General features: G+C 40.1%; 2 protein-coding genes and 1 pseudogene across 3 annotated transcripts; all 3 read right to left on the reverse strand.

Annotated features, from left to right (window-relative positions):
* Positions 1-194: 194 nt before the first annotated feature.
* Positions 195-13307, reverse strand: LOC148935601 (uncharacterized). 2 transcript variants are annotated; one of them, XM_089080897.1, is made up of 3 exons: positions 13206-13307; positions 13086-13132; positions 195-12966 (listed from the first exon to the last, which is right to left on the reverse strand). In XM_089080897.1, exon 3 carries the CDS (start codon positions 11050-11052, stop codon positions 8911-8913), a length of 2142 nt encoding a protein of 713 aa, XP_088937023.1. In that variant the 5' UTR covers positions 11053-12966; positions 13086-13132; positions 13206-13307; the 3' UTR covers positions 195-8910. Both variants share the same exon structure in this region, with proteins under 2 accessions (XP_088937023.1, XP_088937024.1).
* Positions 13308-19803: 6496 nt separating this feature from the next.
* On the reverse strand, positions 19804-21732 carry LOC148935602 (uncharacterized). The gene has a single exon (XM_089080920.1). It carries the CDS (start codon positions 21730-21732, stop codon positions 21124-21126), a length of 609 nt encoding a protein of 202 aa, XP_088937046.1. The 3' UTR covers positions 19804-21123.
* Positions 21733-21747: 15 nt separating this feature from the next.
* LOC148935603 (uncharacterized) lies at positions 21748-22724 on the reverse strand (annotated as a pseudogene).
* Positions 22725-27474: the final 4750 nt, after the last annotated feature.

The following is a 27474-nucleotide window of genomic DNA, read 5'->3' on the forward strand; positions in this document are numbered from 1 at the left end:
ATTGAAAAAATTTTCTAGATGTAAACTCTAGATTTTTCTAACATTTGGAGTTATACACTAGCGAGGTTATGTTTTTTAATTCTATGGTAAACAAACGAAAAATATTTAAAAAATGATTAGATATTTCTAGCTTGGAATTATGTGGCTAAAATTGGTTTTAAATCGGAGGGAAAGGAAGTAAAATGAACAAAGAATTTATGTTACAAAAATTAGATTTATTATTATATCATTATACAAATTATACCATAATAGTGTTTCTTTAATGTTTAATTGTTCTTAAAAGTACAAGTTTGTATATGACAGCACGTTACATGAGATTTTTCACATTTCTTTTTTCCATGAAGAAAGATTTTACGAAATAATTGTACGATTAGCTTATCATTATCTTCGTAATCTTCGCTGAATATTTTGAGAAATTGTTTAAGCTTATAACCGCGAGACAAATAATAAAGAAATACGCAGCAATATTGTCTACAGGTCTAAGAAAATGTGCTCTGTAATCGCGTGATGTTCCATTTATGAGTAGTAGAGTTTCGTCGAAGTCGCAGATTGAATCTGAAATTCAGGGGAAGTAGTCCGTAACTATCGAAATACGTGCCTTCTCCGTGCTTGTCTAGGTAGAAAGCAACCCAGTGTTGTCCAGGACGATCGTGATTATTAGTGTTCGCGACGATGGCCGTCGACTTCGTCCACACCCTCGGGATTCTGTCGGCAGGATACACACCCGCATGTTCGATACTGAGATGATGCAACGCTCGTAAGATTTCGAGCGAATTCATCTTCCGCGGTGTGGAATGATGTTTGACTTGTTTTTTGGCTCGTCGGTGTCATTATATTTTTATTCTCTTGCGAGGATTGTAGGGTAGAAGCTTCCTTTTTTTCACACTTGAGTTTCGATAGATCTTCTTTCTCGGCTTTTATTTGTTCGCACCTCGCCTGTTCTTTTTCTAATCTCTTATTTCTCCATGTAACAAGATTCGGAAAATTTCGTTTTATTGTAAAAACCTCGCTTTCTGTATCACTTTCTGTATCATTCATCGGAACTTTCAATGGTAAAAGAATTAGCGCTGCTTATGTAGCAGTTCCCTTCTTGAGATTGCATCCAGTATCTCAATTTGCATGCATTGCGTAACGCGCAATGAAATTTGTCGGAATTTCGCTGAAACCCGTGATGACCGCAGCGCAATTCATGCTCTTCGCCTTCCGACAGGTTTTTGAAAGCTGGAGAGATTCCTTCTAGATTATATACGTTTCTTGCGAGTGTATTTTCCAAATAATGTATCTTCTCTCGACCTCGGGTGTATATGTAACGCGCTTGCCGTGCAATTTCACATAGCTCCGCCATGAAATGTTTGGAATTGACTGTTCCGTCAAACCACTCGATCCCATGGAAGTTTCGAGAGAGCCAGTTGTTTTCTCGTTTGTATTTTTCGGGTAATTCGACAAATGGATATGGAGGCATCATAATGCAGTGACTTATGAATGCTTCGTTAATGGCGACAACCGCTACTTCCTTCGGCATAAACTTTCCCTCAGCGTCGCGGAAACTTTGTATATCGATAATTATATCCATGATGCGTAGAATATACTTTCAATTTATTTTGCACGAAGTGACGACGTTCGCGTCTAAAGCAAAACTGCGGCTACTTTTTGTTAAGCTTTCGAAGAAATAGAAATGAAAAATAGATAACGGTGGGAGGGGGGAAATTCGAATATGTCTCATCCGCTAAAATCAACGACAATTTGACGCGAGGAATCGATCTCTAACACGTTATCGAATTCTGCGTAAATGATAGAATTAATTGAGATAATAGCTTTTTCAAATCGCACCTCTAATCGTAAACTTCCATGTCTGACAAGATTCCAATGTCCAGCGCAATTTGCCGATAGATCGGGAGTGAGATAGAAAGCGAAAAGCGTGAAACTTTTGACATAATCTTCTCTGCTTATAGAATTCCCCTCGTTTAGAAAATGGATGCCTGTTCCTGAGAAGAGGGTATTATAAGCCTCGACATAGAGCGGATGGTCTTTTGAGAAATTCGGTTGCAGCGGTCTACTCGGAATTTGCACGCCATCGGCATATAGCGAGAAGAAATTTATGCCGTAATTTTTGAAATTAAATGGATTTAACTTTCTGTCGCCGTTAAACGCTTTGTTATCGACGAATCCGACTATTACTCGTTTCGGAAGTTGCCCGAGTATCGCGTTATCAATCGATTCTCCTAGCGTGAATCGTGAATGTTTTAATTTCAACTCGCGTCAGAGGATACTTGGCGGTTGTTTTACTCAGCATTCTCGCATGTTCGAGTAACACTGCGGGACTTATTTTTGCTCTTCTTATGAGAAAACTAGCATCTAGAATGCGTATTTTCGACGTTGAGTTGCTTTCCATGAGGCAAAACGCATCTCTCGAGCGAACGAGTTTCATTCTAACCTCCACTCCATTAATTAAAAATTTATCCTGATTAAAGACGTCGCAATGAAGATGATCTATTAGATCTATCGAACGTTCTCCTTGGATGTATCGGGCGCGTCTCACGAGAGCTTGATTGGGGTTGTCCGATTCTAATAGTGCGTCCATATAACCGGGTTCGTCCGTGTCCCATAGACAGGAAGTCAGATGGGAAGTTTTTGCCGGTGAAGAATAATTTAACAATGCTTCGATGTACGCGCGGTACGAGTAGGCGTTGTTTGGGGGTGATACGAGTTTTTGATTGAAGTACACGTCGATCTGATTGAACATCGAATGTAGTAGATGATTCACAGGGCCTACTTTGTTTCCTCCTGCTCCTCCTCCTCCTATCACTCCTCCTCCTCCTCCTGCTGTCGATGTTCCAGGACCGGGTAAACTTTCCACTCGTACGCGAAGGCTTAGCATGGTATGCGTGAGATCTAGATAATCTTCTCCGTGCCCGGATACAACGAATTCTATAGGCGCGTCGTCCGCGAGCGAGGTCACTGGTTTGTAAACCCATTGCGAATTCTCGATACTGGTTTGAGTAGGAGGTAAACTGAAAAGATCGAGCTCGCTCTTTAAACACTCGCTCGAGTGGGTATGAAGAAAAGACATATCTCTCAAATTTACAAAGTGCGTCGGTTAAGCGAATATATCGGATACGGTGCGCTTTTTCCCGCTATTTCGTCGATGTTTCGTTGCCTTTTTAATTTTGCCCGCTTTCCTCTTCGATGATTTTTTTTTAATCGTTTTTTTCACGCCAATTTTCGATGATTTCTTTTTTTTACCGGCTTGTCTGCGTTTACGAACCGCGCTTCTCCCGGATTTAGCGGTGCGTGCGTCGTGCCCTCCGAAGGGAAACTGACCCGGTCGTATTTTCGTGGATGTTTTATATCCCGAGCCCTTCATCAAGTTATTTATATTTTCTTTGGCTTTTCTCTTAAGATTTCCGCCCGATTCCTTGAGCCGCGTTTTGACTGCTTCCCTGAACGGAGTGTTGTTTTCAACATCCTCCATCACGCCAATTCCGGCGCGTAAAGCTTCTTTCCCGACTGCGCGCATTCCCCTGCTTAGATAAGGAAGTACTCTTCTAAATAATCCTCCGAGGAAACTACCGATCCCATGAACGCGCTGATAGGCTGAACCAACGAAAATTCGTGGAATTCCGCCTCCCCTGCCCCTACCGTTTTGCATTTCATAATACTCGTCGTATTCCATGGAGACTTAGTTTTTCTCAAAGCTTCGTAGACTTTCCACCGCGAATGGTAATTAACGGACGCGTCTAAAGTGTAATGTTGCTATCAACGTTCCGGATACGAATGGTATTTTTTCTCCACGGTGATCTTTTATATCTATTTCAATTTTATGGAATTTCGTTTGACGCAAAGGAGTATATTGCAAAGTGGAGAAATATTTTACTAAATTCGTTCCGTACGTGTAATTACATCCGGGTATTTCGGTTGGAACGATCCGAAGAAGCGGGCTCCGCGTATCGCCGGTTATGTAAGGCTCGCAAATGTCGCAATAAACGTACATTTTATCAGGGATACCGTGCCATAGACTACAGGGTTCTGCAGTCCAGAAAGATACAGTGCGTCCATCATCGATGGCATAACCGAGTTTCAAAAATGGCGTTAATTCGTCGGAATTAAGTAACTTGTGACGGTAAATTATGCCGGCATCATCGATGTTGATCTTCAATATTTAAAAAATGTTAGCTGGTAGATTTATATAATGAACGAGAGTACAGTTGTCGTCACAATCGATGCTTATACGGACATTACCACCTGAACCTTTTCGTAGTTCGAAAGTAAAATGCGAATTGCTGCGTCTGCACTCTTTATTAATCGCGTAGATAAGATCCTCTGTATTTTCATAAACCCCTGTCTGTAAGTGCAATTCTGTCACCGTAAACTTATCATCATTTTTCTCATCATTTTCGCTCTTCAAATCAACAAATCTAATCTTATTATCGTTTTGACGTACGTGAAAAAGACTGGCGGGAAATTGAATCTCTCTAAGCGCGACTTCCCATTCCCCGAATAAATATATGCCGTGAGGTAATTGAGTGGTGAAAGAAGAACATGTATTTCCCGGGAAATACTTCTTACTGCTATCGCTCGGAAAAACCATAAAAAATTGTTCCTCCTCCATCTTGGAGAAAAGTTAAACTCGAAGCGGGAATCCAGCTGTCGAATTTACTAGGATATCCTTGCCAGCTAACTAGCAGCTTTATTAGCACCGCGTCCTCTGCTTTTTATCACGCGCTCGACGATATACTCTTCCTCCCCCAAATTTTTTCTGACCCGTGCTAATTCTTGTTCATAAAAAATCCCATCGATGTGTTCACTCGATAAGTCGCACAATTCGTACACGCGGGGTCTTCGCCAATGAAGAACGCGACAAACTCGAAATATTTCCTCGCTCCACCGCGCTTCGTATCCTTTCTCGAAAGTGGCTTTTGCTCTACTGACACGAACGATCGTTAACATCGAATTTAGCCTTTTGTTCTACTACCTTCGACGCCGCCTTCTCTCTCGCGCCTCTACGCCGCTCCATATTTTCGCGTGCGATGCGAGCATTTTCTCTCGTAACGGTCGCCGGTTTGCATCCTGATGGACGAATGACGAGTGTGATTGTAAGCGCGCATGATATCTTGCAGCACTTCGATGTAACGCCGCGTATTTTTATGTGTAAAATAGCGCCACATTCGCTCCTTTAACGTTCTATTGAAGCGTTCAACGACGGCGGCTTTGACGTCCGGATTGCGAGTTACTCGATAACGTATGCCTCTTTCTTTTAAAAAATCTTGCATCGATCGCGCGATAAATTTTTTACCCTTGTCGGTTTGCAAGTACACGGGTACTCGACCATCGCTTCTCGAGAGAATATTTTGGAAGGCGCTTGTCACGCAATTGCTCGTTTTATCCCGCAACGGTTCTACCCAGACAAATTTACTAAGTACGTCGATAATCACGAGAAGATAAAAAAATCCGTCGTTGTAACTTTTGAAATTACGGAGTTCGATCAAATCGGCCTCCCACAGATCGTCGATATTCGTCACGTTGTAATGCAATCGCGGAAATTTTCGTCTCGACGGACGGTGCAGCGTGTACGCATCTTGCGATTCGAGTCAGCGAGCTACTTCTTTACGAGAGAAATTCGGTTTAGCGGCACGCGACAAGTTATCCGATGCCGAATACCCCGCATAGTACGTTGGATCGTAATACAAATTTTCAAGCCTGGTCATTTCAATTCACTCCAATCGAGTAAGCGTCTCTTTCTTGTCTGTCGAGAATCTTTTGCGAAGGTTATAGGGATATCGTCTTTACGAAAACGCGGCGAAAGAAACAATGCACACCTCGCTCGCTCTTCTTCTTCGGTCTTTTGGCGTTTTTGTCCCTTTCTCGTGCGTCGTACTCTTTTCTGCGTCGTCGCCATCGACGTCGCCGGCGTTGACGTAGAAAGTTTTTTCGGTATTTTCGGAGTGGAACTCGCTTGTGATGATAATATCTTGACAAATGTGGTTGCTAACAATTCCTTATTTCCTACGAGTACAGCCGGAGTGTTTGTCGTACGTAGTAATCGCGCAAACTGACCTCTTCCTATTGCTTTCACGGTTTTTCTCTCTCGCAACGCGTCGTTTGTCAGTTCCGTGATATTCGAATCTTTTATAACGTCACCATCGATAGTCACGATTCCTTCCTCGTCCCAAGTAATTCTCGCGGGTACTGCTTTATCGATCAAATGTTTCAAAAGTAAACGCGCCTTGGCGCGAAAACTTTTCGGCACCTTTTCTAATATTTTTTCGACGCTTTGCCGTTCGCGCTTACGCAGAGACTCGCCTCGTAGTATATTACTTACTTGCTCGTCAAGATGGGAAAGTTTGCTCAATGGTTGTGATTCGCGCGCTGGTTCCACCATGTCTCCCTCCTGCGCATCTGAATTGTTCTCATTGGCGGCGTTACGCGCCGAATCTTCCTTTTACGCTTTATCAAAATGGAGATATCTCCAAAGTACTTCTTTATACAATTTCCATTTCTCACTTACATCGCGCGGAGTGGGAGAATTAAGAATTTTGCTCATATCGGAATCGAGCCGCGACAAAGGCGTTCCGGGTGTTTGTACGGAATTTAAATTTTCTCCATGTTTCGTCTCCCAATTCTGCCTCATGGAATTTTCCCCGATGCCTATTTCCGTTTGCTGCTGTTGTCGGAGACGATGCTGTATTCTTTCGAGATTTTCCGTGAAAATCAAGACCATCTTTTTTGCCCTTTCCATAATTAGGTTTACTCGATATCTCTCTCTCTCTCTCTCTCTCTCTCTCTCTCTCTCTCTCTCGCTGACTATTCTCCGATAATTTTCGAAAATAGGAACGAAAGTATAGGCCCTATGAGATAGGGTAAAAATCCGTCTCGCTGTAGTAATAGCTTTTTCTTACTTTTCCAATTGCCGTCTTTTTTCGCTATGCGATGCAAAGATGCTTTATATTTGCTGAGACGATTTTTTTCAGAACGTTCGAGCGGGACGTTACCCTTGAGAGTATTGAAAACGCACTCGCGGATACAACGAATGAATTTTTCATCCGCCTGACGTAAGAAAGAGGCGCGTTGATTTTTGTTCAAATAACACAGCGCTTTGAGAAGACAGATATTTTTCTTACCGATCGAACGTTCTGCGATTTTTCTCGCATTAACCGAGGATTCTCTTCTCTTCTTCATCACGAGGAAGTTGCGCGACTGTCGCAAGAGAATGCGAGTACGATACTTTTATACGAAACTTCCGGAAAAGGATCTGCGCGATACGTAAACGTAGTTCAGCGTATCATCGGGAAATATGCACGTGCGAAAACGATACTCGTCGGGAGTCGATTGTTTCAGATCGAGCAATAAATATCCGTGAGATTGAGAGTGGCGTCGTGATACGCTTCCTCGAGGAACTTTGGATCGTTGGGATAGACTTATCGAGCGAGATGCCGGATTTGCGCGCGATCTCGTGGATTTTTGAAAATCACAAAGTAATTCGCGTTGAGAGATATATCACGTTGTCCACGGCCTTGATGAAAGAGATTTTGCGTGATGAGAATTACGCTGAGATTCTTATGATGACTTCCCTTGGTAAACAGATCCACGATCGCTTCGCTTGAGGATGATTCCCTCATAAGATCGTCAATTATTATCGATTTCGCGCGCGTTGGATCGTTAGAATAATCTTCCGGACGCGGTAATCCCTCGTGAAATTCGATTGCGGAATCTCGAGTTTCGTATTGATGTTGCTGATAAGCATCCTGCCATTCGGCGTAATAAAACAAAATTCTCTCAAAGTAGACATCTGCCATAGCGGATAAATGACGAAGAAATCTCTTTACAAAGATTGTTTTTCTACATCCCGTCGGTCCGCACACGATCGACGTCCACGGATGTTTCCAGCGTACATCCATTTCGCGAAATGAACGCCTTGCGCATCGTACTTGGATTAATAAACAAAGGAATGGAACACTTGATTTTTTCTCAGAGAAATTTTTGAGATTAGCTTACTCGCGGAAGGGCCCCACCGCGGCGGAGGTGTGCTCGCGCCAGCATCTTTGCGTAACGAGCTCGTACTCGTCCGCGACAAGCCGCACTCGTACGCTCGTGCGAGCGTCCACCGCGAGAGCACCGTCGCTTACGAGCTTGTACGCGGTGCTCCTCGAAAGCTAATTCAAGTCGGAGAAACTTACTCGCGGAAAAAATAATTAAATACTTATTATTACGGACGTAAAAATTTATAACTTTTTCTTTTACAAATTTAAAAATCGTAACTTATGCAATTATAATTTAGGATTATAATTTAAAAGATATTTTACAAAGTATTTTAATGATTCTCTATTATAAATTCAAAATATTTTCTATATAAAAAATTAGCGATAAAAGAAAGTTATAGGAAAATTATAGGAAAGTGGGAAAAAATTGGATTTAAAAATTTAATTTTACAAAATTTTTATTATACTTTTTCTTACGATTAGAGAAATAAATATTTTTATTATATTTTTTCTTAATAACTAAACGCAAATTTACATTTATAATTTTATATTTTCTAATCGAAACCGTATAATATACATTTTTCAAATTTCGCATTTTTTTTCTTAAATTTAATACTAAAATAAACTATAACTAAAATAAAAATAATCTTAATTTTTACAAACATATTTATTCTGTATACATATTCTGTACATATTTACATTTGTGGGAGGACGGGGAAAATCCGAGCCTTAACCTAACTTAATTTTAAGTAAAATATTATATCGTAAAACCATAGGGATAAGAAAGAAGATTGTCGATGAATCTGCGTTTTAATAAAACAGGAGCACACATTTTCACCTCGTTTCGCGTTATTACTTCGTGAGACGCGGTGCGGCGAATTGTTTTAAATCGCAGATTTATCTCTTCCTCCTCCTCTTTTTCCCTATTTAATAATTAATTATAAATACTCTTAAAATTAAGCAGCCTCGAGTTTTCAAAATTCAATTTAATCCCCTTTATCTTACATATTTCATATTTTCGTGCGTCCGGTGTACGTACCACGTACGCGTAAAATTTCGGTCCGCCAGAGACAAACGCCTCGATGAAGCTACCACGCCCGTAACTCTCGAGTTCGTCGGTCATATCACCCAAAAAATTACCTGTACGCGGTTCATACTCCTCGGGATCACCGCTGCTCATATATATACATGAATCCGTATCATAATATAATATGCGACGATCTAATTTTTCCAAATATTCGTATAATTTTAATCGCGCCTGTGCCGTCGTGTATGCCGCTATCACCATGTTAGTTATCGGTGAAGGTACCACCGCTTCGCTCTTTAACCGCCATGAAACGTATATCGCATCCTCGTTAACGGGCAATACATCAACTATCTCGTGTTCAGGACTCGATAGCAATTCTGCGAAACGCTGAGGGGATCTTATTATTTCTGTATTCGGCAGATTACTCCGCTGGCCGAATTTCCCCCAAAACGAATTAAGGCAGAGTTTGGCGACGGAGCTTAAGCCGGAATTACGTACGATGTTGTTTTTATCCAGAATGATACCTTCGGTTGCTTCATACTCCCTCAGGTAGCGTTCTTTAGCAACATCGTCGATGCATTCGCTCGGCCACCCACTCGCCTCTTGTTTCAGTTGTAAAAAAGTGTTGATGTATTCGGTAAACAACCCTCCCTGTCGCGTTTCGGGGTTATAACGCGTAGATTTGTACTGCCAAATTTCGTCTACCCGCGTCACGAGATATCCTTTTTCGATTGCTTTGCGTAATTCGCAGGACACCCATGTGCCTTCGAACTCACGCTCCGCAAGATCGTCGTGAGTGCACGCGTCGCGAGAAAATGATTCGCAACATGTACGGCAAAGAGCAAATAATAATTTACCGCCCACGCGGTATGGTAGTACAGGGTGGAAGAGATCACGTGGGGGGAGTACTCGACAACGTACGAGACCCTCGACCGGAGTAAAATTAAAATTTGGCGCGATTCCAATTAAATCGGCGCATTCCTCGCTCATATAAATATCCGGGTGACCAATTGGGAAAACTCCGGTCGTAGGTCGGTTGAGTACATACGGGTACAGAGAACATACGTCTACGTACCGTATCTTCTCGGTGCCCGTAACCTCGTATCGAGTCGCGATATTGCCGGTGCATCCGCCGAAAAATGCATCGCGAGGATCGAGAGGTGGGATTTGCACCATGGGGCGATTTTCGAGAAATTCTCGCATCTCTCGATTCTCGTGCATTTCTTCGTCGAAAACGCACTCCCATTTTTCTGTTAGGATATATCCTTGACGACGTAATCGCCAAGACGTTGCAACCGTTCGTTCGTAACGCGCGTCAAACGTGTCGTTAAAATTTTCGAGCGTTTTATCACGATTTAATGGATAGCAAGACGGGCATCCGTAAAAAAAGCAACCGTGAAATTGCAAGACGTGACGCCGCGTCTCACCCCCATTCTCGCATTCGTAATATCCGTCGACGAGCATGCCTTCCGCTAAACGATACTCGCGTCCGCGTCCCGCGTGAATTATCCGACCTAACTCACGTTCCTTCATAATTAACCATTGCGTGCCTTTGCGCGACTGGTTATCTTTAAACCTGTATCCACCCGAAGGAATGATTCCTATTTCTCCTTCGCGCAAAAAGTTTTTCCGAAAAACTCTCATGCATGTTGAAGCGATAGTTGTACATTCCTCGAATGGACACACGTTTCCCCACTGTAAGAATATTTTTCGGAAGGCCATGCATGCTCGGCGAAGGATATCAACATCGGTGCGACAATACTCGAGTATTTCACGTTGGAAATCAAATATTACATTTTTTCCCGACATTTCTGCGTGCCACGCGAGAAAACGTTCGCGTTCCTCTGTTCGCATGGTTTCGGGCGCGTAATAGCGAACATCGGGTAGTGGACCGACATATGTTTGATTATCGACAGTATTAAATAAGTGCGGAAAGACACCTTTGTCACAAGTATCCGGTAACCCGAAGGCCTTCGGTAATTCTGACAAACGCATTGGCATATAATTAACACTGTCGATAAATTTCGTGCGATTCGCTGTTAGGACCATAATTTTTGTACCGTTTAAAATTACACGAGGTTCTAATCCGGAATAATTTTCTACAATGTGCCGAAGGATGAACGATTTCGCGTTATGCGCTATGCAGATAATACGTGTGAAATGTTTTGTAGGACGTGTTGCGAATTCGATAAATTGTTTTCCCGGATCTTGGCGAAAAACAAATTCGCGTACTCCGCATCACTCGCATCGCACCGACAAATCATCTATTTCCGCGCACGAATCGCAAATCTGTTGCGCGACACACAGAGTCGGGACGTGAATTTTTATTTCAGTTCTCTCAAGTGATTGGTCTTGGCGTGTCTCAAAATCATAAAACATGAATGCCATTCGTCCCTTTTTGCATTTCCGCTCACCTGAGTTATTTTGCTCACGCTCTCTCGCAAATACAAAAGAATCCCCGCCTCACTCAACAACGGAGGATCTGTCTTCGCGAGAAAGAGGCTGCATGTAACAAAGATGGTTTACGGGTTTTTGTAAACTGCAGATTTTACAAAAAGAAACGCTGCATTCGTGTTTTTTTGTCGTTTTTATAACCCGCCCGCATCCTTCGCAGAGACGAATGGTGTTACAAACGCTCGTCGGAGTTTTACCGTCATACGACTTTGTCGCGCGATGATGTTCGAAGCATGCGTTTCCGAAGAACGAACGTTTGCAAGTCTCATACCTAACGAGTTCCACGATTTCGCGTTGATCGCACGGCGGCACGTTGTTACAACGCGAACATTTATTCGAACAGCGGTGACCCCTTTCCTCGCGATACCTGATATTACATGGAATACAATACCCCCCTCTATTCCCCGCGGCTGCTTTTAAATTTAAAATTGGGCTATAATGTCGATGTTGCTCGTGATATATAATATTTAGCCGATATAAAGGTTCGCGTTCTAGAGAGGCGAGTACCGTGCTTCCGTCAAATAAGGGTCTCTCGCCGCGTCCAAAAGTAGCAGAATTATAAACAACAATAGCTATATTAGATGCGGCGAGAAAGCGTTGGAAACATTCTATTTCCCGAATCCCGCAACAATGGTGACACCAGCTCTCCTCGTCAAATCCAACGCGAGTTCGCGTTGTAACGAGGAATTCTGATGTCTTACCACATTCTACCGCTCGTGAAGTTCCCCCGCACGCAACGTACCGCGTTCGTGATAAATTTGCGCGGTCACGAGAGAGCGGGGAAAACATAAATTATCGGAATTGGAGATTGATAAAATCGAACGTTTCGCAATGTCTTCCCGTGTGAGTTTATTTGAAACGCGTCCGCGACCTCTGGGTGCCGCGACATTGAAAACGCGTACGTTAAAATCCCGCGCGATATCGAGACCTCCGGCACTTTGCGCTACTGAACTCACGAGGCGCCAAATGTCGTCGCGAGTTAAGTCGCGTGCCGGTCAAAACGATAATCCCGCCGGGCCTGCGTTAAATCCTCTGAATTGAATGAAAATCCCACGTAATTGTGCGGTTCGAAGGTATGTAACGCGTAGGCATGAATTTCGGCGAACGCGTTTTCAAGCCAATTATAGACATTGACTCCTTCGGGTAGCGGACGCAAACGGAATATCTCCTCTCTTCCTAATATCGCGAAATTTCTAAAGCGGCGCGAATTTTCCCCGATTAATAACAAATGATTAAAATTTCTGACCTCGTGACCAACACGCGCTTGTTTCCTTTCCTCTTCGTCCTCCCTCTCCTCTTCCACTTGTTCTTCTCTCGTCATCTCCTCCTCCTCTTCCTCCTCCTCTTCCACTTGTCCTCCTTCCTCAGCCGCCGCCGCCTCCTCCTCCTCTTTCTCTTCCTCTTCTCTTTCTTCGCCTGCTGTTTCCTGCTCCTCCTCCACCTCCCCCTCTTCCAAATTTTCCCGAGGTGGAAGCCTTCCTCCACGCTGCGGCTCTTCATTGCTCGCTTCTGTGCAAAAGTTACAAAAAAATTAGAAACATATTTTATAGAAAATACTTCGAGTTTGCTTAAAATATTATGTTCGTATTTAATTTAGTAAACAAGCGTATTTTTCTGAGGTAACTCGCCTTTTATGGATAGCGTCTTCTTCTCACATGGAGGGCTGGAGGAATTCCTATTAAAAAATTCGATAATTTAAAATTGAATACGAACATAAATCGTAAAAAGTAAGAAAAAAGATTATATACCAGGCGGTGTTTCTCCAATTTCCTCTTCCTCTTCGGGTTCTCCCTCGCCTTCTCCTCCTCCTCCTCCTCCTCCTCCTCCTCCCCTCCCCTCTCCCCCTCCCCTCCCCCCCCTCCTCCTCCTCCTCCTCCTCCTCCTCCTCCTCCTCCTCCTCCTCCCCCCTTCTTCATCGTTCCAAATTCTCTCTCCCGGGACTACGGGGGAGTACATGTGGTCGTATTCTAAGAAAAAATATATCGTAAATTTTTATTTTCGATAATAATATTATGTCCTTAATCAATAAAGATATTATGTATTTTAATTAATATTTTCTCTCTATCGACTTACCAGGTGAAAACACTCGCTGATCGGGAGTACTTACTTCCGTATCTAAAAACAAAGTTGTATTAAGATTTTCTAATTTTTTATTATTTGTTTTAAAAATTATTTATTTAAAAATGCAAACCTACCAGATGAGAGCTGAATAATTTCTGGCACCTCCTCCTCTAATTCCTGCGTAGGTTCAATACGTGCCCTTCCTAAAAGCATTTAATATTTTAATCTTGGAAAATTTTTATTTTTTAATATTACTCTTGTCTAGTTTTTAATAATATTGCTTACGTGCTGGACCTGCTTCTATCTCATCTTCCGCTCGTCGCCTTCGAATTTGCGTGAGCGGATTCACCACCGCAGTGATTCGTTGACGTGCATTTCTTACTATAATTTATTATTAAAAATTAGCTAAATCGCTAGTTCGATATATGAATTACTTTTATAAAAATAATAGAGTCACTTACCATTGTGGAGGTGAGAGAGGAGATTTTGGATGTGACCACTCATATCCTCCTCCTCGTGTCCAACCGCACGTCGCGTTTCAATTATTTCTCCGGCAATCCGGAATAAACGCGCGTCGGTACCAAAATATCCTAGCTGATACAATACTCCCAATATTGTATCAGAACATTCGCATGAAAAACGTGTGAAAAGCAGATAGTTGGCATCAAGCGAAACGTTAGATATTTGAGTTAAAAATTTCTCCGCGTTTATGCGAATATCCAACATTGATGCTAACTTTATGTTTCTTTTAATCACTTCACTGCCCATTTTTCGCACCTTTATTCGCGTAAAATAAGCCGAAACTTTTAAAACTCGCGTGACGAAACCGAGATGAAGCACGAAAGAATTTAACTCAGAAATAGTTTTAGATAGTGCAAAACGCACTATATATAGGGAAAATCTTTTCCAAAAGAGATTTATAAAAAATTATAGAATTATCCTGTAGTTTCGAGAGGGTGAGGGGTAGGAATGCTATCTCAGCCCAGGTAATAAATCATTTTTTCTTGAAAAATTTATATTACTTGTAGCTTGACCCTTTTTCGATTTCACTTTTTTTTGTTTACTAACGGCGTATAAACGGCGCCAGATATATAGCACGTCCAAATAAATAGTTATTTAAATTTTTCGGAAGGAAAGTTCTCGCTTCTTCAAACATTTAACAAATTAAACATTAACAAATTTTAAACATTTATAAAATATTTCTTACTCGTACTTCTATTGTATATTTCGATACTTTCTTCTTCTTCTTGAAATAGTTTCTGCATTTTACGATGATTTTACGATGATTTTACGATGATTTTTAAATTTTTTCATCTAATACCCTGACACGTTCGAACGTGATCGAACCTGTAATATTCGCTTTATTCGAGAAAATTCTTTCCTTGTTGAAAAAGAGCAACGTAAAATTATAGTTTATTCGAATGTTCAATAATTTATTTATTTAAAATTTTTCTCATCTAACATTGAAGATTCGCGTGTGTTCGAACATGATCGAATCTGTAATAATTCTGTTATTCGAGGAAAGTTTTTCCTTGAAAAAAAGCAGAGACAAAGCGAAAATACGCGTTTCTTTTAGAATCTTCTAGAATCAATTTAACTGTATATTATTTATAAATCGTACTTTTTTATTTATTTCAAAGGAGGGGAAGATGCGATATAGGTAGGTAATATACCGCTACACTGCTTCACTCGAGTAACGACATTCGAAGCGTCTACTTCGAAAATATCCCTCCGAGTTTTCGTTTGTTAAAAATGGACATTTTATTCAAAATTTTCTCATCGAGTAATATGGCCGAACAACAAGAAGCTACGAATCTCACTAAACTAGAAAATATTCGCAAGATATTTAAGAACTGTGTGCAAAATGTGGAACAAAATTTGTTGCTTTCTACGACGTATCCTCTCAATATCTCTCATACGAAGAAATTACACGTGGGATTACAATTATCTAAAGAAAAGATCTTCGAGCCTGTCGTTAAATTGAGTGGTAATTCTGCAGAAGGAATTAGCTTTGATGCGGACACGTGGCAGCAATTTCAAGACAGTATTCGGTACATGAGCGCATACTTTAACGGAAGCAGCAAAAGCAAAGTAAATCCCATCACATTTACAAACATATTCATCAACTTCACCTCTGCCTATGATGCGAAAGCTATATTGGTGATGTATAAGGAAAATGAAAATTTTCCTAAAGAAAACAATACCGGAAATACGCAAGCAGACTCGAAAACGGAACAACCTCCGTCGAAAAAAAGGAAAACTTATTCCGTTGCAGTTGTAATGCAACAAGCTACTTTTCAAGGGATGGAGAATATCTTCAAATGTGTCGATGCTCGTATAAACCATCTAGCATTCGTCGTCGATACTGTTAACGAGTGCGCGTTATTTGATCAAGGAGATAGAACTATGTCTACCTAACAATTACATCGACGCCGATATCATCAAACTCACTGTCCGAGGCAACCAAAAGGATATCGAACTTGCTGTGAGAACGCAAATAAATAATTTACCATTTTTGGATACATATTTTGATATTGTATTTTTAGAATTAATTACATTAAAATTTAAAGAAATTACTACTATAATTTTATTGAATCGTGAGTTATAATTTTTATATAATATTCGTATATTTAATTTTGTAACAAGAAGAATAACTCTGTAACAAAACATATTCATATATGCGAAAAATAAATTCGACTTATACTTGGTAACATAAATTCAAATTTACGTCGTTTCTTTATCTCTCCCTTTATCCTAAATTTTTCACAACTCTTCCTTTTTGAAAGTCATTTACGCGGGCCTGCGCGAGCGTGTTTTTCTATTGTCTTCTAGTACCTCTATGCTTTCCTGACCCACGCGTTTCTCTCTCTCTCTCTCTCTCTCTCTCTCTCTCTCTCTCTCTCCAGTATGCCTGCATAGTTATCGTCACGTCGAAAGAAAATTTTTTCAGCCCGCGTGTTTGTGGATAGGATAAAATCCTCATATAACTCTAAGTTCGTCGTCGTCGTCGTCGTCAGAAACCTTTAGTGTGAACCTGTCCGTTCCTGTTTTCCTCCAGCCAAATACCGTACGAGCTGGTAAATAATAGTTATTACACTCCGAAAATCTCATGTCTTCAAAACCTATATCCACTCGTAACCTATATTTCCCCCATACAAAAAATGTCAAACGAGTCGAGAAATTTATCTAAATTCACCGACTATGAGGCGCCGAGAAACCTTTCGTCCTAAGAAAAACGGGATTCTTCATATCCCGTATACAACCAGTAAAATTCCACAAAAAATCGGTTTTCTTCTCTTCGCTCCATCCCACGTGAACAAAAAATCGCATTCTATTCTCAACAAGTATATTCCTTTTACAGACCCGCCATATTTCTTTTCGCAGTCGCCATTTTGTTTTCGGACTCCGATTGGTCCCAGACGCTTTCTCATCCTTCCCCTACCTCGTCTAGCATTTCGGCAACCAATCGCACACGCGGGGCACTACGGGTAGAGCCAATCACGCGTCGGGCAGCTACGGAGCCAACCAATTAGAACGCTCCCACTAATTACCTAATTATCATCTCCCATCCCCACCGACCAATCAGAACGCTCCATTTCCATGTGGCTGCCAGTTTTTGACCGTCGGGGGCCACGCCCCTGGCGCCAGTGGGAAGGTGGTGGGGGTTTGTTTTGACGCGCCATAGTGCCCCACTTACTACTATTATGTATTACAACAATTTTTTATGTATTAATAAACATACAAAAATAATAAACATACAAAAATTTATATATAGAAAGATACTGAATTTATATAGAAAGATACTGAAATATAAAGATATGAAAGTAAATATTTTATTAACAGGTAAAATAAAGATACACTTTTCTAAATATAAAATATGATTATATTTTTATACAATACCATAAGAAATATAATTTTATTTAAACTTTTTATATAAATATTATATAAAATAAAAAAGTTGCGTTATACTTATTAATATTAAAACGCTGAATTTAGTGAAATCAATAATGTGAAGAAAATATGAAATATAACTGAAGTACGAACCAATGAAGAAGTTATATAGTATAATATAGTATAAATCCATATAAAATATGTATTATATATACTATATAACTTCTTCATTGGTTCGTACTTCAGTTACCCGATCCACCTCAGTATGAACCAAAGAAAAAGAAAAAAAAATCGAAAAGATAAAAAATGATTGTGATATAATAATAAAATATGTAAAATATTAATAAAAAAAGAGATCTTTAAATTTAATATTAAACTCTATTTTATATCTCAATTTTTTATATCTCAATTTTTTATATCTCAATTTTTTATATCTCAATTTTTCTGTTCATACCTTTGTTACTTACCTTTGTGGCATAAGCACTTAAAAAAAAAGATATTAATATTAATTTGTATTCAAAAACAAAATTATAATATTTAACATACAAACATAACACACAATAACAATAATAAGGCAATTTAATTAAATATAAAGCAATTAATTAACAAGCAAAAACATTCCATTAAAAAACATTTCAATTAAGAAACATGCAAAATGAAAAGAAGTTACAAAAAAAGAAACACACATTAGAAAAAAATATTTTAACATTTTTCATAACTTATATTTTGGCTGCACAATCTCGAAATAAAATAAAGAAAAAGAAATTGGAATTTGTTAAAGAAAAAGCGATAAAACAATATAATAATTTTTTCATTAATTCATACTTCAGCTACTCGATCCACCTCAGTATGAATTAAAGAAATAGAAAACAAATTAAAAAGATGATTTTGTTAAATTATGCTCATAAATTATAGATTACAATACATATTATATGTTATAAAAATAAGACTGTATAGATTTTGGAAGATTATTATAAAAAAAAGCGATGAAATAATATTGCAATAACTTTTTCATTGATTCATATCTTAGCTACTCAATCCACCTTAGTATGAAACAAAGAAAAAGGAAAATTAAAAAGTATAAACTAGATTTTAAAGATAGATAAATTTTAAAAGCAGAAAAAGATAGAAAAAGATTATAAATGCAGGACATTTAAAAATTTTCTATTCTTTCGTGCAATTCCTTTGCATGACTTATTATGTTGCAATGTATAGTAATGTATAGTAAATGTAATGTATAGTAAAACGCATGCGGCGAAATAGTTTTATTAAAAACTTTTTTGGAAAATTTGGACATGGCGGTTCAAAAGTTCGATATTCAGTATTCGTGCCAACTGAAATAAATAATTACCGATATTTTTTTGGAAACAGTTCTTTTCAAAATTGTTTACAAATATTTCTTCTAATTTATGAATATAATTACAAAAAGGATTAGTTGATATATTTAAATTACCAAACAAATCTCCGTTTTCGTTTTCATATGCTCGAAAAGAACAATATAATGTAGTATTATCTAAAACAGCTTTATTTTCATTTACAAAATTATTACATATATCACATGAATGTATTGTACATTTTTTAATTAAAAAACCACATACATATTTAAATGCATTTTCTTCTGGCAGATCCATTGAATAATAATCATGTACAGGAATATTTAAAATATTATGTATTAATGAAGAAACAAATTGAGGAATTGTGGAATCTGTAATATATTTCGTTTCAATAATGAATAGGTATACTAGGCCGGTTCTAACCCAGGAGCTCCGAGCGGGGTGCGGGTGTGCAGGGTAATTCGGGACGCGGAGGTACAGAAGAGGGGGTAACTGGTAGGTACGGGGAAAGGGGAATGCTTTGTCGATGGTCCTTTGGAATGTACTTTTGAGGGGGAAGGGGGGGAGGGAGTCTTTTTTTGTCTAGGAAGAGCTGCTAGAAAAGATATTTTTTGTAAAAATTGACATAGGAAAAAAAAAAAGGAAAAAAAAGCGCCGTTATTCCGGCTGCAATAAATGTACGTGTCGCAACATGTTCATTTCGAATAATCTCGAAAAATCCGTTATTCAATGAAAATAATGTATTAGTCGGTAAATGAACACTTTTCCTTAATTTTTTTTTTGTTTTTTTTAGTAATAAAAACTGAATGTGCTCATTTCTATTTGATCAAGTTCTCACGTAGGAAACAATAAATTTTGATGGCGACGGAAAATGGAAAACTAAAAAGTGAACTGAAAAAGTGAATAGAAAATGAAATGAATTCAATAAGAAAAAAAGATATTACCCTTTTTTTATTGAAGTTTTTTATTGATTATACCAATAAATAATATCTTATTATAACTGAAATATTATTTTATTTTAAGATGAAAAATAGGGAAATTTGTTTTGATTGAAATCATATTTTTAAACGTGAAAATGTTTTTATTCACATTTTTGTTACATCTTTTACGTCTTTTTTTCATACATACTAAAAACTAAAACTAACAATTCGCAATCGACTAATTGATGCCTATCGAAGATATCGCTATCGCATATCACGTATGATACCTCCTCGGGATTTATTATAATAGATGCAATGTTGGAGAATCGCGTATACTTTTCATTGATCGTATCAACGAGTCTGTCTAATTGATTGAACGTATATCAATACATTCGGCGAGATTAAATATACGTCGTAGCGTCGATTCGACCATCATAATGCGTACGTTTGAAGATTCAAGACGTACGAGTGTAACGTTGTTCATCATGCAAACTCGGACTGTTAACAGTCCGACGCTCATAAAATTGTCTTTATAATTGTTTCGTAGCAATTTGTAGATATTCCATTGTTGCTCATGGAGTCCTTTCCATGTTTCGAGAGACAGTATCAGCTCTTGTCCTCGATGATCTCCTAGGGCGATCTCTACGTAGCTGGACCAACATTGATTCCAGAAACTTGAAGTCCGTAGCCATCAGGTTATAACGTCTGCTCATCAAGCGCACCGCGCGAGGTTCCATCGAAATGCTGTATAACAGAAATTAAGTACATAATATTGCGTAATGTTGCAAAAAGAAAAAAAGAAAATGTCGAACTTACGCGTTACGTTCCTTCTTCGTTTCACCATCGTACAGTGCACTGCTTCCTTTGGCGGAGTACATTGCGTGTGGATCGTTCGTACAAACGAATCATGGAGAAGCGGAGTATGTTGCGTATGGTTCGTTTGTACAAACGAATGACGGAGGACTGATCGCACCCGCGTAAATTTTGACACGGCAGAGCGTTAATCTCCCCTTCCTTTCATTTAAAAGATGGAGTGGACAAAAAATCCAATGACCTCGCTGAACGACAATACTCTATTATGATAGTATTTCGTGAATAGGCATGTTATAGTGGCCAAGAAAAAGACAAAGAATCGTACAATTGCAAATAGCACATCGAGAACGAGTTTACTGTTATAGTGATTATAAATTGAAAGAAAAAAAGATTGCGTCATTATCAATTAATTATAAAATTTTTATTTCAAGAAAAAACCTAATCAGCTATAAAAAATATGTAAAGAGCAAAAAGAAAATGTAAATAAAAAAGTTTCACGCTTCAATCATAACGCAATTTCTTTGTCATCGATGAGTCGATCGAATGTTACATTGAAAAAATGTATATGATCGTTGGAATATTAAGTAATCGTCAATATAATAGCGGGGAAAAGGAATAAAAGAAAATATATTATATGTTATATATGTTTATTTAAGATTATCTGCCCACCAATTAAACAATTTAAATACATTTTGTAACGCGCAATTGGTATAATGATATCCACATCGTATAGAATTATCAGCATCTAAATTATTTAAAGAATCTATGTCTTCGTAATCCGCATCCAGAGTCTTGATGTACATGCGCTCTCGCTCACCGTCCAGAAGCAAATTCCGCAACCATTTTCGTTTTTCGTGTCCCTTGACATATATGACAGCATCGTCATCGTCGTCATCGTCGTCATCTTCTTTCGTATCATGCACAGCTTTCGTAATCAAACTCTTAGCTTCGCTGTACGGAATCGTTCCGTCGTTCCATCGCAGTCTATGATGATGACGTATCACCCAGCGTGCGCGAGATTTGTCGGCACTTGCCAGGAAATGCCACGGTATAGGGCTTGCGAAAATGTAATGAGAGAGAACGGTCCTTTGAGGACCGTTCGGAGAGAGAATCGGTTCTTTGAGAGCAGCAAATTCTTTTACGACAAACTGTCCTTCAATGAGGAAACCTTGCAGGTCTACGAACGTTGGCACAGACATGACTGTCGAGAAGAAGACTGCGATCGATTTCGATGTATAGATTTTATTGTCTCTCATATACCAGCGATGCTCTTAGATGATCTTGCGTACAACATTGGTCAACGGGTTGTATTGAACCACGCGATTGTGTATAATGAGACAGTACGCGGTGGTATTCATCGATACGTTCTCCTTAGTCTCAAATTCCAATCTCACATCCACGGTTGCGCTCTTGACTGATTCATTTTGTCAAGAACAATCGATGATTACGAATGGACCGTAACGTAGAAAAGACGTGAGGGTAAGACTTGGCTCGAGATACTCGTATCCGTAGTAGTCCTTGCAGAAAGGCGCGTACATTTCGTACAACACAGTCATCTGTTTTTTTCGAAATCCAGATTCATATCGTCGTACGGATAACATTCTGAGTTCAAATAGAGTTTCATGTTGGTCAAGTTGCAGTCGTCGAATCGGCTCGTGTCCTCGGCCATGATGTTTTTTCGGCCTGTTTGCAAAGCGAAGATGACATATCGCGGCTTCTCCAGCTGAGTAGTGGTCTTGATGGCCCACGAATGCTTGGTTGTACGCTGTAACAGCGGAAACTCGTACAGATCCCACGAGCGAAAAGCCATGCTCAAGTATCATCCGCTCTCCAAAGTGCGCAGCATCGATAGTTTTGTTATCTCATTCAATAACACGTGCGGCATTCGCCATTGTATCTTGAATAAGTCGATCACGGGATTCAATGCCAAATTTCCCATCAGGCAATTGTTGTCGTTGCGCGATCGTATTAAGATCAGCTCGTGACGAGCGTTGATTACCACGCGTCTGTAATCCTCACAGAATCCCAACAGTACGTAGAGAGGTACACAAAAGTTAAAATATCCATCCGCGTTGGTACACGCATCCCAGCCAGCATTTCTCAGAATCACGCTTCTCTCGGATGACGTCGTTACGTAGTATTTGACCGCGCTAGTTATGCCCACGTTTCTGTTACGATCAATTTCCACGCCATCGAGCTCGTATCGAATCTCATCGAACATGAACGCCACAAAATTATTTTCCAACATCACATCAGATCCGTCGACAACATTTTTCTTCGTTAATTTTCCCTCGATATATAGAAAGCTTTCGTACGGCAATGTGTACAGATTCTGTTGCTATATGGGTATTCTTATCTCATCACTGTACCCAAACGTTGTATTGGCGAACGGGTTATTACGTATGAGTTTCAATCTTGACGATCGTCGAAGATTGGCTCATCTTCGATGTTTAGGATGTCAGTCATCTCACAAGTTGCGCACCGCGAATCCTAAAGCTTGTAAAAATTTAACGTTCAATGCGTTGAGTTTCTTTCTCTTTTTGATGCAACCGGATGAGCGAGTATTGTCGATTGGTGTTTTCTTTATAAAAGATGCGTTATCTCTCTGCGCGTGCTTCGCTTCGTTCAACACGAGCATTCCAAATGTCGCGCTCGCGTTATCGTTGTCGCCGTCGTACGTGCAATCTGACAGTGATCTCTTCTCCTCTGAAATCGAGCAATCGTCCGTTCTGGTCAACAATGCATATCGTTAGCTCCGTAATGCTCCGTACGATGACTGGCAAGTAAATGATTTGCATCGGCCTTTTCGATATCTTATATCCTGGTGGCACGCTCAGCGAAAATTCATGTATCGTGTGCATACTTTTGTCGTTGCTATACGCGCCTGCGGTCACGTTACACTCTACACGGATAATGTTTACATTCATTATGTTGATTGACATGTCCGATTTATATCACTTTCGCGGTTGCAATATACGCTTCGACGAGAAACCAAGCAGCGATCCAATGTTATTGGGCTTGCTAAAGTTTATTCTGTAATCACATTTAATCTCACACCTCATCGTGTTGTAATTTGCGCGGAGCACTATCGGGTATTCACCAATCTCATCATCGCCGCGCGTGGTGTCACCGGCGTTACCATCGGATGTGTCGCGTCGCGGATGTTTTCGTAAAATCTCACGTTTCAAAAATTCATTTATGGCTTGCAGTACGACCCCTTGGGAATCGTAATTTCTGCGTCGTCTTTGTCAAAATAAAATTTGTTGTTCAAAACGTTTACATTTGGTATCGATAAGTCTCCAAAATTATTAGACTAAGCTCGTAATCATCGTCGTTCAAATCTATGGCTAGAAAGTAGTTTGCCGCGAGAACGCTGCTCTTCCCGCTTAACGTAAGCGTCAGCGACATGATGGAAAAGCGTTCAACAAATACTGAAACGTCGCGGCATTTTGTCAGACTTTATAAATTCATGCGCGTCGACCGTTTGAAGAAACTACAAACACAGTTGTCCGCAGACGCTCTGATCGTACGTCTGATAGGACGTTCGATTGTACTCTATCATAATATTGTCTCCGAAATATCGTACCAGTTCCTTGGGCGGTCGAAGATTATCGAAACTGTCGCAATATATAACACGATCGTTTCTCTTTGCGTACGCTACCCAATGAATGCCGGGACCCATCATGTCATCCAGATTTACGATACCGCTCTCTTTTCGGCTTTATCGGCGAGTATCTTATCCGCCGCGTGTCTATCGGTGAGATCGTTGCTCCGAGAATACGCAATGTCGTGTTCACGGCACGCCGCGTCTAGTGGATTTATGCCCGTTTCACCTGTGGCTAATTGCTTTTTCAGCCGAGTACCCCGGACTGCAAAACTGATAGCCGGGAATATGTAACTCGAAAGGAAGCGCATTTATCGCTCGATTGAGCAGTTCTCCGCAGCCTTTGTTCGCTGCTGACATATGTTACAATCCTTTATCTTCGGTGCGGGACCGTCTATATGCGTGCGTTGCCACGATTGATTATAATGCTCGACGTAGCGACGATAGATTTGAATCTCCAAATCCGCCTTTATATGCTCCGGAAGTTTGTCCCACATGTGGTCGATATAGTCGTCACATATGTGTAACAATATCTTCGGTATATATTGCAACTGTTCAGCGCGCAAATCCCAAATATCAAATAGATACGATAGCGCGAGATACATTTTTGCTACTGAGCGAATCGCGGTTTCGCGCGCCTATAAATAGGCGTTCAATCAAAGCCTAGATAACGCAATGTGAACATGAAATTCGTGCGGCACCCGCAGACGATACACGTCGTGAACTACGACGAGAAAGCGCAAATGATGGGAGACATCGCGACGAAGCGCAAACATGGTGAAATACTACCGAGTACTATACGCGCGATTATTTGCGGTCCATCGAATTGCGGTAAAACCAACGTTCTCATTTGCTCGAGAGTCCGCACGGTGTACGTTTCGAGAATGTGTACGTGTATTCGAAGTCATTGCAACAACCAAAATATCAATATCTCGAAACTTTGTTGGCATCGATCGACGAAATTTTACATTTTCCAACAGTGACGTCATTCCACCGAACGAGGCACGTCCCAATTCGATCTTCGTCTTCGACGATATTGCATGTGATAAGCAAGATGTGATGAGAGAGTATTTCTCGATGGGTCGCCACTCGAACGTCGACTGCTTCTATCTCTGTCAAACGTATGCGAAGATACTTAAACATCTGATACGCGACAATGCGAACTTGCTGATTTTATTTAAACAGGATGGTACCAACTTGAAACATGTTTACAATGATCATGTGAATACTGACATGTCGTATGATGAATTCTGTGCGTTATGCCGCGATTGTTGACGGCATGAGTATGGATTCCTAGTGATAGACAAAGACAGTCCGCTTGTCAACGGGCGATACAGAAAAGAATTTAACACGTTCGCGGTACCATAATGTGGTTAGTCGATGTTGATACGTCAATTAGGCAACATGAATAACTTCAAAGATCGCGAGAAAATAACAAAACAGATTGCGAAAACGAGCGATTCGATTTGCAAAAAATATTGCGCTTTGAAAACTGGTAAAATAGATGAAGATGTAGCGTTGGAGAGACGCTTCAAACCCATCGTCGAACCTCTAAAACAGATTGTCGAGGAAACACATCCAATTAAAAAAGTAGCCAATATTGCAAAGGATATCAGTATTAAGAAAAAAAAGAAACGTGAAGACAGCGATGACGATGACGATACTACTACTACTAACAGGGATTTCGTATTGGACGGATGTTGGATGGTTGAAATTATCGCAGCAATCTAAAAAGCGTACAAAACAATTGAATACCGCGTCAGATTCATTCACGTTCGATTCTACATCGATAGAACCATCAAAAGAACTACCGAAAATACCGCTATTCGTGCGAAATGAAAATATTTTTGAAACAAAAGACGTTAGTGAACCGTCACTCGAAACAACCATCAAACAGAATCTGCAAACGCATGGAAGTCGTGAGACGCTTCATGGTCAGCTAGGATCATTGGGACGAAAGTAGGGCCGTGGGCCTTCTTCTCGGTGACGACATAGATAAAGCAATCGATAATGTGTACGGTATCTATTTCGACAAAAGTGATATAATGCTCAGTGACAAAAAGTTTGACGTTGACAAAAATGACTCCATAAACATAGACAATGTGAGATACAATGGTACACCAGGATTATACGAATTGATCTTCAAGAGACTTCCCGATGAAGCTATATTTACCGAAGATGACAAACAAATATATAAAAGTATACTATTAACAACGAATGCTCATAGACGTGGTCACAGCGCCCATAATCCCATTATGGGCAACAAGGGATACAAGTACATTAACATCATCGCTCTGCTCGTATCTACATATAAAAGAAACAGTAAAAAGGGTGCAGGCATGAATATACCATCCACCATGAAGTTAAATGACAACAAGATCGATTACGTGCATTGAGACGATCCCAACGAACTGATGGATCGACTTCGATTATTCGACGCTTCGCACCGAGCTGGTCACAACGCTCACAACAACGAGATGCTGTCGATCATCGAGGAACTTCGCGAAGCCGGCATTATTATAAATTAAATCGCGTGTCGACGAGCCAGTCGATTGACGTCAGTGAGGAAAAAAAAACTTTAATTGTAATATATCTTATTTACACGCATTAATATCAAACATCGAAACATGAGATCGTCAAAATCCGACGTGAAAAAAATATTAACTCCGTAAGGCGACGACTCGTCGAGGAATTGCACGCTCCAGCCAGAAAAAATTTTCCACAAAGACGTGTCATAATTCGCGGATACAACGATCTGTGGCAAGCTGATATCATCGAGATGCACCCATATTCGAATTTCAACAGAGATCATCATTACATACTCACCGTTATCGATGTGTTGAGCAAATATGCCTGGGCCGTACCGCTCAAGAGCAAGATCGGAAGCGAGACGGCTAACGCTATCGCCGAGATAATTCGAGAGAGCGGAAGATGCCCGAGAAATTTGCAAACGGATATGGGGAAGGAGTTTTACAACACCGATGTACAAAAACTCTTGAAAAAACATAGCGTTAATCATTATTCCACGTATTCGATATTGAAGGCATCGATCGTCGAACGGTTCAATCGCACACTTAAAAAGGACATGTGGAAGATGTTTACACTTAATGGTACTTACAAGTGGGTCGACGCGCTGCCGCGTCTTGTGTTAGATTACAACGCGCGCAAACATCGCATTATTGGCACTATTGCGACCCATTGACGTAACTCCCGCGATCGCTAAAAAACTCTTGGGCACGGTATACAGCGCGATAAAGATCGCAGGTCCAGCAAAATTCAAAGTAGGCGAATCGGTACGCGTGAGCAAGTACAAGACAGTTTTCGAAAAAGGTTACACGCCAAATTGGACCACCGAGGTGTTTAAGATCGTTAAAGTACAGCGTACTAATCCCGT

The sequence above is a fragment of the Pogonomyrmex barbatus genome, unplaced genomic scaffold (assembly GCF_055798465.1).
Source record: "Pogonomyrmex barbatus isolate J1 unplaced genomic scaffold, ASM5579846v1 scaffold4, whole genome shotgun sequence".
Lineage (NCBI taxonomy): Eukaryota > Metazoa > Arthropoda > Insecta > Hymenoptera > Formicidae > Pogonomyrmex > Pogonomyrmex barbatus.